Below are 18,730 nucleotides of genomic sequence, written 5' to 3'. Positions count from 1 at the left end.
TGCGCGTCCGGAGCCTGTGCTCTGCAACGGGAGAGGCCACAACAGTGAGAAGCCCAAGTACCGCAAAAAAAAAAAATTCCAGTGCCTCACCCACACCTGCCGAAACCCTGGAGGTGGAGCCCATCCACGTGTGGCTTAGTGCCTACCTTTTCTGCTCCCTCAGCTCATCACCGCCCACACCACAGACACACACTCAGGCCCTAGACATTCTCTCTTCTACCTCCAAAGTCTCCCACATTTCCTCCTTCCTTTCAGCTCCCACTGACTCACACCCTGGGCTTTACGTTCCTGTCCTGGCTCTTCACTTACTGACTGTAAGCCATGGAGCCTCAATTTCTCCCTCTGTGAAATGGACCTAATATTGCCAATAAAATGCATACCATTAAAAAGAATAAATGAGACCAAGGTTGGCAAACTTTTCTGTCAAGGGCCAAATGTTAAATGTCTTCGGCTCTGCAGGCCATCCAGTCTATGGTGCCAATGAACCCCCTCTTTTATTTCCATGTGAAAGCAGCCATAACAATGTAAAAATGGATTGGGTGTAGCAGTGTTCTAATAAAACTGTACTTACAAAAACAAGCACAGGCTAGATTTTGCTCATCAGCCATAGTTTGCCAACCCCTGAATCAGACCTAGGCTACATGACTTTAAACTACTCCCGTGAGATATTTACTGTTGAATGAGAATACCAGGGGGGTAGTTTCTTCAAATGTGTAATATGATCATGATTTTGTAAAATCAACAATGACCCCCAAATACCCATATCTTGTGTAGGTATCTATGTGTGTCTATCCACCTCTGTGTGTATGTAGATGTCGATTTCTGTGTAGGATTATATGGGTACGGAGGAAAACATGGAAAGATAAGTGCACACTTTTAAGTTTTAGGAGTTGCTAAAGAGGGGAAAGAGGCGTGCAAACCAATAATAAAAGGGAAAAAATAGAGCACAAATCATCTTCTATACGGTTATATTTTTGCAGTTAGTTAAAATTTCCATACATGTGTTTGTGTAAAAATAAATTAAATAGGATTCAAAAAACCAATCCCGATCTCCAAGGATAGTTGTGAAAATTTAACAAAATAAAGCATGCAGACACTCAGCGTCGAGCCAGATGGAGCTGCTCATTCCAACTTTAATTATCCCTCAATTAGACGAAGCCTCCGAACTCAGTTTTCCGTTCACGCTCTCCCTGCCTGCGTCCCTGCCTCCCCTCACCCCTTTCAGTGAATTCTGCACTTGGCGTTCTTTGGTTCATTCACTCCCTCATTCCACGCATTTATATACTCCGGGCATCATTTACAAGGCATGCACTCTGCTGGGGGCTGGAAACTTAAATAAAACACAGAACCTCTGTTTCCCCCAGGATTTTACAGTAAATGGCCAGAGAGCTAGTTTAAAGCCCAGCTTAGGTCACGTCACCGTCTGCCTGCACAATGGTGTCCCGTCCTCTACAAAAGAGAGCAGACCCTCCCATAAGCAGAGCTCTCTTTCCCGTGGTGGAGAAGATGCCACATCTATGCTCATATACCTAGTGTCTGGTGTGATTCGTATGACGGCACTTAATAAAAAGTGGCTGAATAACTGAGTCACTGATGGACACACTGGCTGACTTGACTGAAGAGATGAATCCATAAGTGGATGAGAAACCTCCCTCATCTTCCATCCCCTTGCCATCGTATCCTCTCTAACTCCCAAGTCAACATTAACAACACAGGTGGACTTGGATTTAGTAAGTGCCAGACACGATGTCAGGAAACCACAGGCATTATGCCACCCAGTAAGGTATGTACTAATACAACCTCCTCTTTCACAGGAAGGGGAACAAACACTACAGGTGGGGAAGTGACCCGCCCAAGGACACTGAGCTGGTAAAGATGCCCAGCAGGATGTAAGACCTGGCCTCCTACTGTAGAGCTAAAGTTCATATCAGAATCCTGTGTATGTCTCAGGAAAGCACAGAAGATGTCATGAAGACCTTAAAGGATGGGCTCATGTTCTGTTCATAGTGATAAAAGGCATCTGAATTTTGGAAATAAATTTTATTTTAGAAATAAAATTTTCAAAGCTTAGAGAAATGGCAAACAGTCGAAGGAGGTGCAAGGAGATGGGAACACCCACGGAATCCTGGGGAGTAGAATCTCCCAGTGATTCTCCCAGCCCTTGGAACCCTCACTGTCCCAGGGGCCTCTGCTCAAGTGAAAATCAACCATCTGCCAAACAGGTGGCCACCCTCGGCTTTCTCATGAAACCCGCGCTTCTGGGCTGCCGAATCCAGCTCCGACAGATGCTTGGCAGGAACCACCCAAAGAGCTGTCTTCACTTTTTCCCCAGCTCCTTTCCCTTGTTCTGACATTTACAGCAAAAGTGATGGGTATTCGTATCATCAAAGTGTTACCGAGCTATCACAGAATATTATTGAACTGTCAAGGAAATAGAGCGAGCAGAGGCTTACTTTTGAATGTTACAAACACACACACACACACACACAGAGACAGAAAAGAAAAAGTGAGCAGGAGAGAAAGTTTGCTAAGGGAAAAAATGCAGCAGACGCTGCTTGGTGAGCAGAACTCTGGCTGAGACAATGCCTCCACTGTCGCCTGCAGCTTTGATAAAGCAGACTGTTAGTGGAATCAACCATTTGGGGCCAAATTTCCAAATACAGCATCTTGCTGAGCACCAGATGTGCTCAAATGGTTACTTGCATGGGGAATGAAAGTGATTTGCATCAATTTACTCGGAGCCATTTGAATTCTCAGCCATATGCATAAAATAGAATCATCCTTCCCTTTGCTTCTGGTAACTTTTTACAACTCCTTACCGAGGAAACCCTCTCCCCACCTGTACACTGAAATTAATAACCTCTGGGACTATTTTCCCCAGCCTCTCAGAGAAGACTTGCTTGGAACCTGTGCCTTGTTTTGGCACTGGGAGGGAATGGGGTTTGGGATTCCGGCTTCATTTTCCTTTTTCTCTATGCTCATAAAATTGTCTATTCAAGGGCTTCCCTGGTGGCGCAGTGGTTGAGAGTCCGCCTGCCGATGTAGGGGACACGGGTTCGTGCCCCGGTCTGGGAAGATCCCACACGCCGCGGAGCGGCTGGGCCCGTGAGCCATGGCCGCTGAGCCTGCGCGTCCGGAGCCTGTGCTCCGCAACGGGAGAGGCCACAGCAGTGAGAGGCACGCGTAACACAAAAAAAAAAAAGAAAGAAAAAAAATTAATGGAAGAGAAAAACATACAGAGAAATATAAAAGCCCCTTCTCAGACCCTCAAACCCCAGTCCCGCTCCCCAAAGGTAACCAACATTAGCCAGTACGTTTGTACCCCGCCGGAAGTTCACTCTCTGTGCTGACAAAGCACGTGTGAGTGCGCGTCGGACTCTGCCTACTGTCCTGCCTCTTCTTCATCCATGTGCTTCACACAAGTTCGATAGTACCAAATGTGACCCTATTCAGCTGCCTCATCTAGTTCCTGTTACATCATGTGCCATAACTTATCTAATTATCCCCTTTGGCTGATATCTCTGCTATTACACACAAGCTCCCCAAGAACGGGAACTTCATCTTCTTCAATCACTTCCCCAGCACCCTGCGGACAGCAGGGCTTAGCAAATGTTTGTAAAACAGCAGAATGTAAGCAAAAAGGAATAACTCCCTCCATTTGTGTCCACATCAGCTTTGCTTCTGGTAGTACATTTTTAGAGTAAATTCCTAGATGTACTATTGCTGAGTAAAGAGACATGCGAATTGAATTTTGATCAACAGGGACAAATTGCCCTCTAAAGGGCACCAGAGCAAATTGAATCAGGATTATACTGTTGCATGTTTTGAAGGGTTTAAATCATAACTTCTTATCTAAATTTCAAGCTCCTTAAGATGCAAAAAAAAATTTTTACATCTTTGCAAAGATCTAGTTTGCAAGCAGTAGATAGATGTTCAGTAAAAGATTTTTGAATTATAATTAATATACCAAGCTATGGAAAGGGAGTGGATATTCAGGAGTGAAAAAAAGTTGATAACTGCTTTAAGTAGTATACTAAAAAAAAAAAATCTGTAAGTTAACGCAATTAACTAGAGCTCATAAACAGAAGAGGTAAAAACTGATTTTTTTGTGGGTGGATGAGTGGGGACACAGTTGTGAGAAGGCTGTTTCTACACATAAAATCCCAGCAGGTGTGGGTCTTTTTCAGTCTGAGTAGTAGTGAAATTGATTCTATGCTTTCTTTGATGCTCTCTATATTAAAAAAAAAAGTGTACACTATCATTTTTAAAATTAGGTTGAATATAAATTACTTTGGTTTGCAGAACTGTAGAAGAGTTCCTCTTGAATTCTACAAATTCATTAACAAATTTTATTTGCAAAACCAAGTCTGGAAGTAAATCAATTAAACAACAACAAAAAAGAGGGGACACAGAAAGAGCTCAGATTAAACTCTCAAACGTGGGAGCACAGTCAGGACTGCAGAGGATGGGGGAGACGTCACCCTGGGGCCTGAATGTCACCCCCAGTGGAGCCCGGCCCTGCGGCCCCCAAGGGAGCTGCTAAATTGCCATCATTCTCCACCTTGTCACTCTCGCCTTGAAGGAAATTCTAAAAATGACAGGCCCGGTCGTGGAATGAGGAACATCCCCACACTGCCACTCCTTGTTCCAAAATTAGACTCTGTTATAGACACTGATCTCCAAGGTGGCAAAAATAGCTGGCTGCTCGGGGGAGTCCCAAACTGTCCCGGCAGAGTTTCCCTGTAGCTGCTCCAGCAAGGCAGCTCGCAGCTTGTGAGCAAAGAGTTCCTGTGGCTCCATCTCATTCAACAGTTAGTCCTTCCCCTAATACCTCAGGCCCGCCCACCCTCTTCTACACCCCGTTTAGAATGAATCATAATACACTGAATTTAAAAGGAGAGGGGGTGGAGGAAGAATTATGAGAAACATGATTGCTATCTGGTCCCAAAAGTACCAAAAGAAACGAGATTTCTTATAACAGTAATTTTTTAACATATACTCTGAGTTGATATGTATTTCTGAAAGGTATTCTGATATTCAGGGTAATCTGAAAATGCCAAGACAGTTCTCAGTGCGGATATAAAAGAAACAGAAGGGCTTTAAAACCCTTCTGGGGAGTAAGGCATTGTGGCCAGAGGTAGAGGTTTAGCAACCAAATAAAAGGATCCTGCATTTCTGGCTCCAACAGTAATGAGCTCTATGGCTGTGGGCAAGTGACTTAACCACTGTGAGCATCTGTTTTCTCGTCTATAAGATCTGGAGAGTGATTCCTTCCAGGTCAAGGGTCATGAATAATACTCCCTTGAATTATAAGACCCATGGGATCATAGGCTTTACCTGTCAATTACCGCTATATCCTACAGCATATTATGTCCACAATAAACATATTTGAAGGAACTAATAAATGAGAACGAATGAATAAGTCTACTTCACAGAGATATCGTGGTGATTAGAGAAAAAGCGAGTAAAGTGCCTGGCTTGATAAGTGGTACGGTTGTTGTTGCTAAAGAGCCTGGCATTTAGCAGATGCTTCATAAATAAATGGCATTATTAGCAACACGCCATAAAGCAGGAAACATACTTAAAAGGTAAAATCAAAGCACTAAATAAACATTATTCCAGAAGTTTGCATGGTATGGGGACAGACACTAAGGTGGCCCCCTGATCTCCTCCTCTAGGTGCGCACACCCTTGTGTGGTCCCCTCTCTCTCGTGACTGTGGGAAGGACTTGTGACTTGCTTCCAACCAATAGCCTCTGACGGGATGATGGGATGTCACGACCATGGTTAGGATACATAGGATTGTGGTCTTGCTGGCTTTGATGAAGCAAGTGGCTATGTTGGGAAGCCCACATGACAAGAAGCTGAGGGTGGTCCCTGGGAGCTAAGGATGGCCTCCATCCACTAGCCAACAAGAAACTGAGGCCCTTGATCCTGCAGCCCTAAGGAACTGACTTCCACTAACAACCACTGTGAGCTTGTGAGTGGGTCGTTCCCCAGTCTAACCTTAAGATGAGACTAGAGTACCTCAGCCTTGTGAGAATCTGAACCTGGGGGCCCATGTAAGCCATGCCAACATTCTTGACCCATGGCAACTATGAGATAACATATGTGTGTTGTTTTAGGGTGCACAGTTTGTGGCACTTTGTTACACAGCAACAGAAAACTTATACATGTAACATAGGCAGGACATCAATTGGCCACAGCATGGCTAGCAAATGCCCAGAGAAGGACCACTTGCTGAGTGACAATGGAGAGTGGTAGGGACTGTGGAGAACTGAAGATCCCCATTCTACCTAAAGAGGGAAGGCACCACCAGGCATATCCGATGGTTGCCACATGGGGGTGTGAGATCAGTGTGGCCTTTTCACTTTCTAAGATACTACAGAAATCTGAGTTTTATGTGAAACCCCTTAACTTTTAAATGTCAGCCGTTAATTTGGAATTTTTAGAACAGCAGTGACCTGATCTCATGCAGGGCAAAGAAAACGTGTCTAGGGGCTTGAGTCCGAGATAAAGTGTAAAGTGGGGTTATCCCAGCACACTTGCTCCAAATTGGAGCCCCACTACTTCCAAGCTGGTGGTGCTGGGCCCTCCCTCCAAGGGTCATTGGGAGGGTTAGAAAGTACACACAAAGTCCTTAAAATATTGTCTGCTACAGAGTAGAGACACGATACATTTTTATTATTTTTGATATTATTATTGTAGTCGTTACCTATAGCTGTCGTAACAAATTCCCACAACACTGGTGGCATACAACCACACAAATTTATCCCCTTACGGCTCTGGAGGCCAGAGGTCTGAAATCAGATTCACTGTGCTAAAGTCAAGGTGTCAGCTGGGCTGGTTCCTTTTGGAGGTTCCAGGGGGGAATCCATTTCCTTGCTTTTTCTAGTTTCTAGAGGCCACCTATATCCTTTGGGTCACATCTCTTTCTACCTTCAAACCATCAGCACAGACCCTTCAAAAATCTCTGTGTGTCCCTCTGCTTCCATCGCCACATCACCTTCCATCTGGCTCTCACTCCTCTGGCTTCCTTCTTACAAGGACCTTGTGATGACACTGGGCCCACCTGGATAATCCAGGACAATCTCCCCATCTCAAGAGCTTTAACTTAATCACATCTGCAAAGTCCCTTCTGCCATATAAGGTAATGTCCACAGGTTCCAGGGATTAAGGTGGGAAAGATTTGGGGGAGCTATTGTTCAGCCTACCGCAATAATGACTATAATGATGATGATAATAAAATAAAAGTTATTATTACTATCTGACCCACAAGTCTCCTCTTTCTGACTTCTGGGATTCAAGGTCATATGTCTGATCCAAACCCCTTCACTCAAGGCTGCAACTTCAAACTGTCATGTGTTCCACAGTGAAGCATTCTGTCTTGGGAGTTAGTGGCAGCTAACAGTGGGGTAGGGCTTCCGAATAATGAGGTTAGCGTCACCATCTTTCTCCATTCTTGACCTTGACCATCTCAGAGAAGCAAGCCAGTAGTGGCATAAAGGCAATTCCTAGTCAAGAATAGAGCCAATCCGTGTGGATCCACTCCCAGTGACCAGAAAATGCAAAACTCTAACTTAGGGGCTTTAGTATCACCTTCATTTGTTTCATTTTAGCACAGTATCTCTTTTCTCCCCTAATCAGAGATGGATTGAAGGATGTTGATTTTTAAGCATTTCACAATCCCCGGTTTAACTTCCTTGAGATTCAGATCCCATTTTGAAGCTTACTCATTTCCATCTAAAACAGGATGTGTTTACTTTTAAAATCATTCATTTTATAGAGCTTGTTAAGCATACAGCAAATTAAGAGCAAACAACATTATATTCCAGTTAAATCTGCAAAAGGATGATCTGAACGAATTACTCATACTCCTGATTAATTTTTAGTGGAAGTAATGAGGAGGCGTAAATGGAAAAACATGTGCGTGCAGAACCTGCTTTTCAAGTAGATAACGATGTGTGCTAATCGATGGCTTTACAAAAAGGTAACCTTAAAAAAACTTCTTCAGACCTTTAAAGGCATCTTGTGTAGCGCACAACTTTAATGCAATGACATTGCCCTGTAAGTTCAAAACAACTTGAATTCTCCTCCCTCCCTCCTTCTCTCCTTTTGCTCGCTTTTGCTTTACAATGGCAAAGTTAAACAGCTGCGGCAGAAACCATCTTTGACCACAAAGCCTAAAATATTACTATCTCGCCCTTTACTAAAGTTTTGCTGATCCCTGCTCTAAAATCCCAGAGCGCTGCATGCACAAGTCGTTCGGGAATAATCTGGGGATCCTTTGGGATAGATTATACTACATGCTTTTCCCACCTTTAAATCCAACCACCCCACATGGTTAAATCATAACTTTTCAAACGGCCCTAACCTTACCATGCCAACCCAGTTCCTTTTGGTTTTGCAGATTTCTTTCCAGATGTGAATCTCTATGCATGTGTTTGCAGCCACACTGCATGATTTGCATTATTTAACTGTTGTACATTCATTTCGGATTTTGTAAATTTACTGTTCTTAAAGAAGAAACTCATGAATCATAATTGTCTGTACAACGCACAGTCCCTGGCACTAAGCAATGAAAAGAGTAGGGGTTCTGGGAGAGCATTTACGTACGCTCATGTGTATTTGCGTTTGCAGTGTTTTTATACGTTGATGACTATGAAGGTTTATCCACTAGAGATGGCAAATGCATGGCTGCGGGCAGGATGGAGTCTTACAGGTAGGTTTCCTTTGTCCCACAAAGCATTACTGGTTTTGGTTGTTGGTTTCAGCTGGAATTAATTTCCAACAGTTACAAACGGGAAGATACTATAAACAGTCAAATTCTTGACTTATCTGGAAAAAGTCAAGAACTCTCCTACACGGAAACCACGATCTCATGTCGACAGTTGTCTGGTCTTGAGCTTTTGATATTTCACCCCAGTTTCCTCTCAGCCCTCTTCTCTCACCTTCATTTTCTCTCTGACCTCTGCTGACATTTGAAATCACAACTTCTGCTACAGTTAAAAATATTATATATATCTATAGATAGATAACCCACATAGCTGTGTCTATAGATGTCCATACATATCCAAATTGATTTTAATGTACATACACACACACTGCAATGGACTGAATATTGTGTCCCCCACCCCCAAATTCATATGCTCAAATCTTAACCCCCAAAGTGATGGCATTAGAAGGCAGGGCCTATGGGAGATGCTTAGGTCATGAGGGCAGAGCCATCATGAATGGCATTAGCGCTCTTACAAAAGAGACCCCACAGAGATCTCTCACCCTTTCTGCCATATGAGACACAGTGAAAAGACAGCCATCCATGAACCAGGAAGCGGGTCCCACCGGAATCCGCCGGCACCTTGATCTTGGACTTCCCAACCTCCCAGTGAGAAATAAATAAATTTGTTTTCTATGACTCACTCAGTCTATGGTATTTTGTTGTAGGAGCCCACATTGATTAAACACACAGGTAACAACTGAGGCAAAAAGTGGGTAAGCAGATGACGAGGCGGTGTAGAGTTACTGTGTTACCAGGTGGCCTTTTGGAGCTTTCCAAGGATGGCATTTAATCCAAGTACTACATTGCTGAGTACAGGAGTAAATCTTCTGCCCCAAAATATACTGACCATATTTTCAGCACGAAGATTCCAAGACTAAATTCTACAGCGGCATACACTGGGTCATAAGCAAGAAATTCCACACGTACCATTGAATTTTTCACGCTCTGTAGCAAGCGCTCATGCTGCTCGGCTATGGCCAAGGCAGCAGAGTGGACTTTCTGGTAGATGGCCTCCCCATCTCGCGTCTGAAAGATAAACAGCCCTTCACCAGTCTCACACATCCTGTGAAAACAAAGACAGAGAGCTTCTGAAAACCAGCTCCTACAAGTTCAATGCACCTAAAGCCTAGAATAGTCTGATACGAGGCTCATTTATTTTGTATGAGATTAGGATTCTTGCTCACATGTGCTAAACAGAGTTAACTAGAATCAAAGTGTCCGATGAATTGGTATTAATAAGGACAGGGAACCAATTACTCTAAACCAAAATGGTGCCCAATGTTTTTTGTCCTGAAGGTTTTGTCATAGAAGGTTAATAAGCTGTTTCTGGATTCTTAGTATAATCCCTCCACTTCCTGTATGACTCTCAAAGAGGACACCTGTGCTACGGCCTTCCCATCACAGTCCGTGAGTCAGAAACTCATCAGAAACGGCGCCATGTAGCTCAGAGGTAAAAGAAGGATTCTATGAAGGCTTTTAAGGTCTGTAACCTTCCTTACAGACAATGGCTTGAAGAATGATTTCGTTCCCAAAGGCAACTATGCTTTCCCAAATCACAGATCAAATTTTTCTCTAGGTGTTCACTCCATGAGATGAACCAAACACAGCTAAGAGGTTTTTTTTTTAAATGAACATAACTTTGCTGAATTAATGTGTGGAACATAAGAGAAGTTACTCAAGGAAAGCTAGATGGGTTTCAACATTAATGTTAAGGATTAAGAAGAGGATCATTTCTACCTCAGACTGTTAAAAAATGAATTATATTAATAATGGAAGATAGGTACACATAATTAGGCAAGAACCAAATAAATGTGTTTTAACTACTATATATACACGCACACACACACACATACATATACGTATATATATATGTATAGTGTGTTATATATAATTAATAAATATATTTCATTACTCTAAATATTTTTAAAGACTTGGACAAAATCCTATTATCAAGGATAATTTTTAAAAGGATATTTTTTAAAGTTCTGATTTTGATACATACGTATATCAAAGATAAACTAAGAGGTTGTTTTTGTTTTAAAGAACAATATTTAATTATTACATTATTTATAATTATTAATAATTACTTAATTATTCTAAAATACAATTCCACTCCTTCCACCTCAGAATCTCTTGCTGAAAAACTGAATACTGGCCTTAATGCCTGAGTTTTGCTCACATCTAGAGGCTCACACCTAAAGAACTTTTTAACACAGCATGGAAACCAAGCAAATTTTCAACCCAAACCTGTTAAATATTTTATCTATTCCAGTCTATGCAGTTAGTGCAATAAGAAAGGAAGACTTATCCTTCTTTCCCACAGTTGGCTCAATACCACGGCCATATGGCAATTTTCAGCACATATAGCATAGCATACGTTAATTGGTCAAAACCTGCCTCGCTTGAATTTCACTAATATGGACCATGTAAGAAGAGAAAAACCAGAAGGCTCTTTCAACCAGCTAATATAAAGAACTAGCTTATGAGGTTGATCAAGTGATTTTAATTATTGAGTCATCCTAATCCAAGGAAGAACTAAAAACTAAAATTCAAAGCATATTTACTCAAGTCCCATTTCCTTCCTGAAGACTTCCTAAAATACTTCAGTCCTCACTGCTATCCCCTCTTTATTTGATCCACCATACAAATTTGACTCTGCTACTTGGCACCTAATTCCGCAAGGTTTTCATTTTTTCACACCGCTTTTTTTTCCCATCAAATATGGAAATATAATTTGTTAAGAGGAGGGTAACCTCAATCAATTATTAAAGAGGAAGAGGTGGTCTTCTGTTTCCTCTAGGGCAGAGGTCATTTTTACTTACTTAGATGCCAACCTTGGTTCCAGAAAGGATGAAAGTACCTGTTACTGGGAAACATTTGTAGGAAAACTGATTCATAGCAAACCCTGCAGCTGTGTTTCTAAAACTTGACAATCTAGTGGCTTTTAAGGTTTTTGTAACGGCAACCCGCAATAATAAGTATAGCTTAGATTGTGACCTAGTACATCTGTTGATCTATTTATCTACCACCTAGTTATTATTTAGCTATTTATCTAACATCAATTTATAATATGTTAATATTTTCTATTATATATATATATATTTGTGTGTGTGTGTGTGTGTGTGTGTGTGTGTGTGTGTGTAGTACGCAGGCCTCTCACTGCTGTGGCCTCTGCTGTTGCGAAGCACAGGCTCCGGACGCGCAGGCTCAGCGGCCATGGCTCACGGGCCCAGCCGCTCCGCAGCATGTGGGATCTTCCTGGACCGGGACACAAACCCGTGTCCCCTGCATCGGCCCTGCATCGGCAGGCGGGCTCTTAACCACTGCGCCACCAGGGAAGCCCCTCTATTATATATTTTAATACCAGTGGTGAAGTGCTTAATTTACATTATGACTCACTAACTGGTGAAACCTACTCTTTGAAAATCACTCTTTTACCAATGTCTGCTTTTGGTTAACATAACAAAGCCACAACCATCCTTTAATGACATTTGACTCTCTAAATGATTACTGTGATCAGAAACAAACTAAATCAAAACAGAGTATCAAGTATTCTTCTTGAAAGTACACAGACTTTCCCTGCCTCCACCTAAAGATCTGAAAGACACAGACACTCACACACATACACACACTCACACATACACACTTACCACTTACAGAAAGAGCCAGGAGTCACAACCTCAAATTCCATCAGGGTTCAGACAAAGAACGTGAGCGGATAGAGATGCTCAGACCACTGCAACACACAGCCACACAGAGGGAGCGAAGCTGATGGACACCGGCCACCAGTCAGCCCTGGTCACATTTAAATGGGGAAATACGAGCCCAATGTAGCCACACTTCTGATTGTCTAAGAGGAATCAGAACTTTTGATTTTTATATGAAATAACCTGTTAATGTTGGCAACTTTTTCCTTTGGTTTTTTTTGTTTAAGCTGTGGGAGCCAAAATGCCTCTAAGGACCAGATCTGGCCAAGAGGCCGCCAGTTTGCGTTAAAGGCACAAACATGCACTAAAGAGCTCTAAACAGAACAGGAATTAGGCCTTTGGTTTGCCTAATTGTTGGGACTTTCATCCATACTGTTCAAAGGTATATGCCCTTCAGTGGGACAGCAGCAACCCAGAGAGCGTGGAGAATGTACAAAATTGACCTCAGATGCTCTTCCATACAGTCTCTTCTAACCTCTACCCACGAGTTCTTTTATTTCATTCATGCCCCTCAACCCAACAGACTTGTTTGGTGCTGTTTCTATAAATTTATTTAGTTATTTTTGGCTACGTTGGGTCTTCGTTGCTGTGTGCGGGTTTTCTCTAGTTGTGTCTAGCGGGGGCTACTCTTCGTTGCGGTGCGTGGGCTTCTCATTGCGGTGGCTTCTCTTGTTGCAGAGCACAGGCTCTAGGTGCGCGGGCTTCAGTAGTTGTGGCTCGCGGGCTCAGTAGTTGTGGCACACGGGCTTAGTTGTTCTGCGGCACGTTGGATCCTCCCGGAGCAGGGCTCGAACCCTTGTCCCCTGCATTGGCAGGTGGATTCTTAACCATCACGCCAGCAGGGAAGTCCCTGGTGCTGTTTCATAAGCAGCTTTACAAGCCATTTAAAATGTTATTAGAGGCCTTTGGCAAAATAATATAATGGGCCAACTTCCCAAGGCAAGTAAGAAGAAAATAGGGGAAAAAAGAAAAAAGGAAAGGAAAGGAAAGGAAGTAAAAAAAAAAAGCACATCAAAGGGGTAATGGTCTTACATAACCTAATACGGCTACGTCTGCTTCACATCTCTGGAGAAAACACAACACAGAGCAAAGACGTTCTAATGGGTTCATCTATCACAGACTTGCAAATACACAGTCTTGACGTTTTTCATTTTGGCCACACCATGCAGCTTGCAGGATCTTAGTTCCCCAACCAGGGATTTAACCCAGGCCCACGGCAGTGAAAGCACTGAGTCCTAACCACCGAACTGCTAGGGAATTCCCTTCAAGTCTTGACTTTTAATGGTCCTGATTCCTTTCTTTCTCTTTACCCACTGACTTTGACCTTGGACACTTCTAGCATCCGAAGCTGTCCCAAATGCCCCAAGCCTCTTTCCTGATGGCCTTATGCTAACAGAACCAGTGGATGGAAACCCAGAGGAAGTAAAATAATGAGTTTGAGTTGGGCCTTTCCTATGTCCTTTGTGAAGATAAGGTTCAGATATAAGAACTCTGTGACCATATAGATGCACATATAGCTTTGAATTTCTCAGTAACTACTTTGCCTAAATGATATGCCTGTCACTCCGAACCATGGATTATGCAATTAGTTAAGAATCCATAAGAAAACCGTAAGAAAATCCATTAAGAGCTCAGAAAGTACTGGGAAATTCATTCATTCATGCACACAGTAAGCATGTATCAAGGCAGCATGGAATAAAAGGCTTGGTAAAGGTACAGACTTGGGCTCCAGACCACCTGTCTGGGATTGCCCCTTACCAGCTTTGTGCCTGGTACACGTTAGTTAACTTCCCTAAGCCTGCATATCCATCTGTAAAATAAATATAATGATAGTAACTGTCACCTAGATTTATTAAAAGTATCAAATATGATACTCAGAATGCACAAAGCACATCTTCAAATAATGTGCACTTCCATTATTTCACTGGAATGTAAGCTCCACGTGGACAGAGATCGTTTTCTAATTTATTCACAGCTTTTCCACCAGGGCCCAGCACAGGACTTGGCCTATATTTAGTGTCCAATAAATAACTGTAGAATAGATTAGGAAACAGCAGACAGGGCTAGGAAAGGAGTGACTGAGAACTTGACCCAGGCTTCCTTGAGCAAGTTTTATTTAAACTGAGGGGTCACTGAGCCACCGTGGGGAGGGAAGTGGTTTGGATGAGAAAGCAGGAAGAACAGTGTGACAGAAACAACTGCACACAGAATGCCTTGAGGTGGGACAAAGCTAAGAGACGAGATGACACGTTGGAGAGAGGGCGGGGGGAGGGGCGGCCCGCATGCCGTGACCCACAAGGGCTCTGAAACAATGCTCTTCACTATCTCCAAGTTACCACCTGGATGCAACAGCTTGCACTGGCACTGAACGCCCAACTTTCTAATCTTTGCTCCTTCCCTTTGACAATGACATTCCACACCAACATAGTTTATTAGAAAAATACTAATGGAATTGAAATTATGAAGACCAAAATAAATGACCTCACGGGGGACAGTATTAATAAGCAAACTTATGAAGTTAGAAAGCCAATCAATCGACTCAACAGTTCCTCACTTTCAAGATATATTTTGTGCATGTGCGTGTGTACATGTGTATGTGTGTGTCTTTAGGATATTTAAACATTGCTAAAAGCAGAATGTATCTTACCCTCAACGTGTATATTTAAGATAATCTTTTCTTCTCTCCATCCCTGTCATAGGGGTTATTAGATCAGTATTGATTTTTCACTTTTACGATTACATATTATAACTGAAAGAATGCGGTACTTGTCACACTAACATTAGGCAAATCATAATAGCGGCTGCAATGGATGTAAACAAAGGTAAAGGCACAGGCTTTGTCTTTGAGGAGTTTACAATTTGTTTGGTTAGACAAGATCTACATATGCAAATGGGTTCAAAGATAATACAATGGTTGAGTGAGCCGTTACAGGTCAGAGGGACAATCAAGAAAGGAAAGGTGGGCTTCCCTGGTGGCACAGTGGTTGAGAGTCCGCCTGCCGATGCAGGGGACACAGGTTCGTGCCCCAGTCCGGGAGGATCCCACATGACGCGGAGCGGCTGGGCCCATGAGCCATGGCCGCTAAGCCTGCACATCCGGAGCCTGTGCTCCGCAATGGGAGAGGCCACAACAGCAAGAGGCCCGCGTACCGAAAAAAAAAAACAAAAAACAAAACTGCACCCCTCCTTTGACACTTTCTATCGAACACCTTTATTTTTCACTGTGGGACTTATACATTCTAACATCTGTTGTACTTTTTCTTAATGTTTGTTATAGTCTGTATCCCCTCTCCTCTAGAAAGTAAGTTTCATAACAACAGAACACATGTATGTTTTATTTATTGCTACATACATAGTGCTTGGAACCACACCAGGCTCTCAGGGTACACTCAGCAAATGTGATGAAAGAAGGCATGATTCATTTTTTACTAGTCCTTTACTAGAATTCTGAGGTACTGTCATATATAAAGTGGTCACATACACTAGTGGGCCATCACCTACGAAAAGATGGTCACACCACGCAAAAAGCCAACAGGTATACGAAAAATGCCCCACATCACTAACCATCAGGGAAATCAAAACCACAATGAAATATCACCTCATACCTGTTAGAATGGCTACTGTGAACAAGACAAGAGATATCAAGGGATGGTGAGGGCATAGAGAAAAGGAAATCCTTGTGCACTGTTGGTGAGAATGTAAATTGGTGCAGCCACTATGAAAAATGGTATGGAGGTTCTTCAAAAGATTAAAAACAGAACTGCCAAAAGATCCAGCAATTCCACTTCTGGGTATATATCCAAAGGAAATGAAATCACGATCTCAAAAGAGATATCTGCAACCCCATGTTCACTGCAGCATTACTTACAATAGCCGAGACATAGAAATAACCTTAGAGTCCACTGGTAGATGAATGGATAAAGAAAATGTAGTGTGTGTGTATATACACAGACACTGGAATACTATTAAGTCGTAAAAAAAAAAAGAAGACAATCCTGCCATTCGTGACAACATGGATGGAACCTGAGGGCATTATGCTAAGTGAAGTAAGTCAGACAAAGAAAGACAAACACTGTATGATCTCACTGACATGTGGAATCTGAAAAAAGCCAAACTCACAGAAACAGGGAGTAGAAAGGTGGTTTCCAGGGGTTGCAGGAGGAGGAAAAGGGGAGATAGATGTTGGTCTAAGGGTACAGACTTCAAGCTGTAAGATGAGTAAGTTCTGGGCGTCTAATGTACAGAATGGTGACTATAATTTAAAATACTGTACTGTATACCTGAAAGTTACAAAGAGAATAGATCTTAAATGTTTCTCACCACAAAAAAAGGTAATTACATGAGGTGATGAAGGTGTTAACTAACCTTACTGTGGTGATCATTTTGCAATACATACATGTATCAAACCATCACCTTGTACACCTTAAAGGATGTTCTGTATCATTTATACCTCAATAAAGCTGGAAAAATAAATAAATTAAATAAAAATACGCCTTCATTTTTTTTTTTAAAGATGGCCACAAGACAGGAGGCATTGGCGAGTGTCTAATTTCTTTTTCCGAAGGTCACAAGAAAGTCATCCTTTCCTTTAAGGATTTCATATGCTAGAACCAACCACAGAAGCTCAAAGGTAAGAGGGGACCTAGCTAAGCTTCTTATGATGGCCTTGTCTTGTCTGTGTTCACACCCATACACCTAGCACAGTGTCTGGCAGAGAACAGACGGGCAATAATGAAAGATCTTTAAAGATATGATTAAAGAGGTTACTCTGTAGAGTGGAAAGGGGACTCTCCCTTCTGATTTCACACACGCCTCCACTCAAGCAATATTTATAATACAATTATAAATGAAAATTTATAAATAAAAAATCTAAAATTATTTTTTAGATCCATGCTAATGAAGAATGAATGGCCATATAAATGGCACAACTGTAGTTTCTGTTTTCTTTCAAAAGAAGAGAATTTCACTTCCTCTGAGCTAGCCTGTGTGGGATCTAACGTATTTGTATTTAAATTTCTCTATTCAACATAGTAGGAAGCGCCAAGTACATTTTATTTGTTAATTTGCTTTCAATCCTTTAGTAAGAATGAATATATGCTCTACAAAATATTTAGAAGTGAGGGATTACTTCTAAATCAAGAAGACGAATAGAGAATATCCAAAGGTTTATATGAGAATAATGGTCCTTTTACAGGTACACTCATTTACAGTTTTCTTCTCCAATGAAAAGTTATTTCACCAGTTAGACTTGTTTTTAGAGTGATATACACAAGACACAGATGAATTCTTTTCCAAGACTGTTCAGATGTCTTTACATCCAAAAAAAGCCTTTTTCACCAATTTGTGCACTCCATTTAAGGAAAAGAATTTGTATATGCAATGTCAATTTTCACATATTCTTGGCAAACCTAAAAGTTTCTCTTAAAACGATGTCAAAAGCACGAGAGAGACATTCTCTGGCGCTGGTAAAGAGAGACACCCATGTGTGGTAATTATTCACCACTTTCTGCCAAATGTCACCTGAGCTGCCCTCAGCCCTGCAGGTGCTAAACCGAGGGCAGTCATTTAAATCGGTCAGGAGGTAGGACAGAGCCTGACACTGAAGCAAGCAGCAAACTGGGCAGCCAGCTGTGAAATTCACAGAGAAACTTACTGGACACCTGCCACCATGCTTTAAACAGTAACGTTTCAAGAACAGTTCCATGGGGGATGTTGCCGCAGTTAAAACTTCATGTCAACTGGACCTTCCCATGAAAAAATCAGAGACCCTGCCAATCTGATGAGCTTCACTGAAGCCTCAAGGCATTCCAAGTGGAAAGAAACAAACAAACAAACAAAAACTAGAAAAAACTCAAATAAAATAAGCAATGTGTCTCTTCCCCCATCCCTCCCCCCAGATAAGCTAATTGTTCTTTATCTCCAGGGGCAATAAGTGGCAATTAATTGTGCAACTGCACTTTATTAAAAAGATTATATTTCAACTGTGGAATTCTTCAAGGAAAAAACAGAGGTACGGTCAGAATTGCCTATATTGGGGAAGAGAGGGAGAAACAGCATCTAGAAGACTCTAATGACCTTTGATCATGATACTGCAGCCCAGGAGAGATGAACAATTCTGACTGCACTCCGAACTAAAAGAACAAATAGGAGGCTCCAGAATTAAAGTAAACTAAGATAATTTATACATGAGTGCTGGTTATGCAGTATGCCTTCTCTTCCTTAGCTCTGGAGAGCTCACTCAGAAC

General features: G+C 42.1%; 1 protein-coding gene across 3 annotated transcripts in view; it reads right to left on the bottom strand.

Moving 5' to 3' along the window:
• Window positions 1-18,730, bottom strand: part of DOK5 (docking protein 5) — a 164,021-nt gene that overhangs the window by 42,083 nt on the left and 103,208 nt on the right. For all 3 annotated transcript variants that reach the window (XM_089897086.1, XM_022597744.2, XM_022597746.3), the window contains exon 6: window positions 9,706-9,841. In XM_089897086.1, the coding sequence (XP_089753212.1) occupies window positions 9,706-9,841 (136 nt within the window). The remainder of the gene's footprint in view (window positions 1-9,705; window positions 9,842-18,730) is intronic.

The sequence above is a fragment of the Delphinapterus leucas genome, chromosome 15 (genome assembly GCF_059928025.1).
Source record: "Delphinapterus leucas isolate spDelLeu-1000000601 "Yukka" chromosome 15, BTC_Dleu_Yukka2, whole genome shotgun sequence".
NCBI classification, from domain to species: domain Eukaryota; kingdom Metazoa; phylum Chordata; class Mammalia; order Artiodactyla; family Monodontidae; genus Delphinapterus; species Delphinapterus leucas.
The sequence above is the reverse complement of the archived record's forward strand: the minus strand, read 5'-3'. Positions and strand labels throughout refer to the sequence as shown.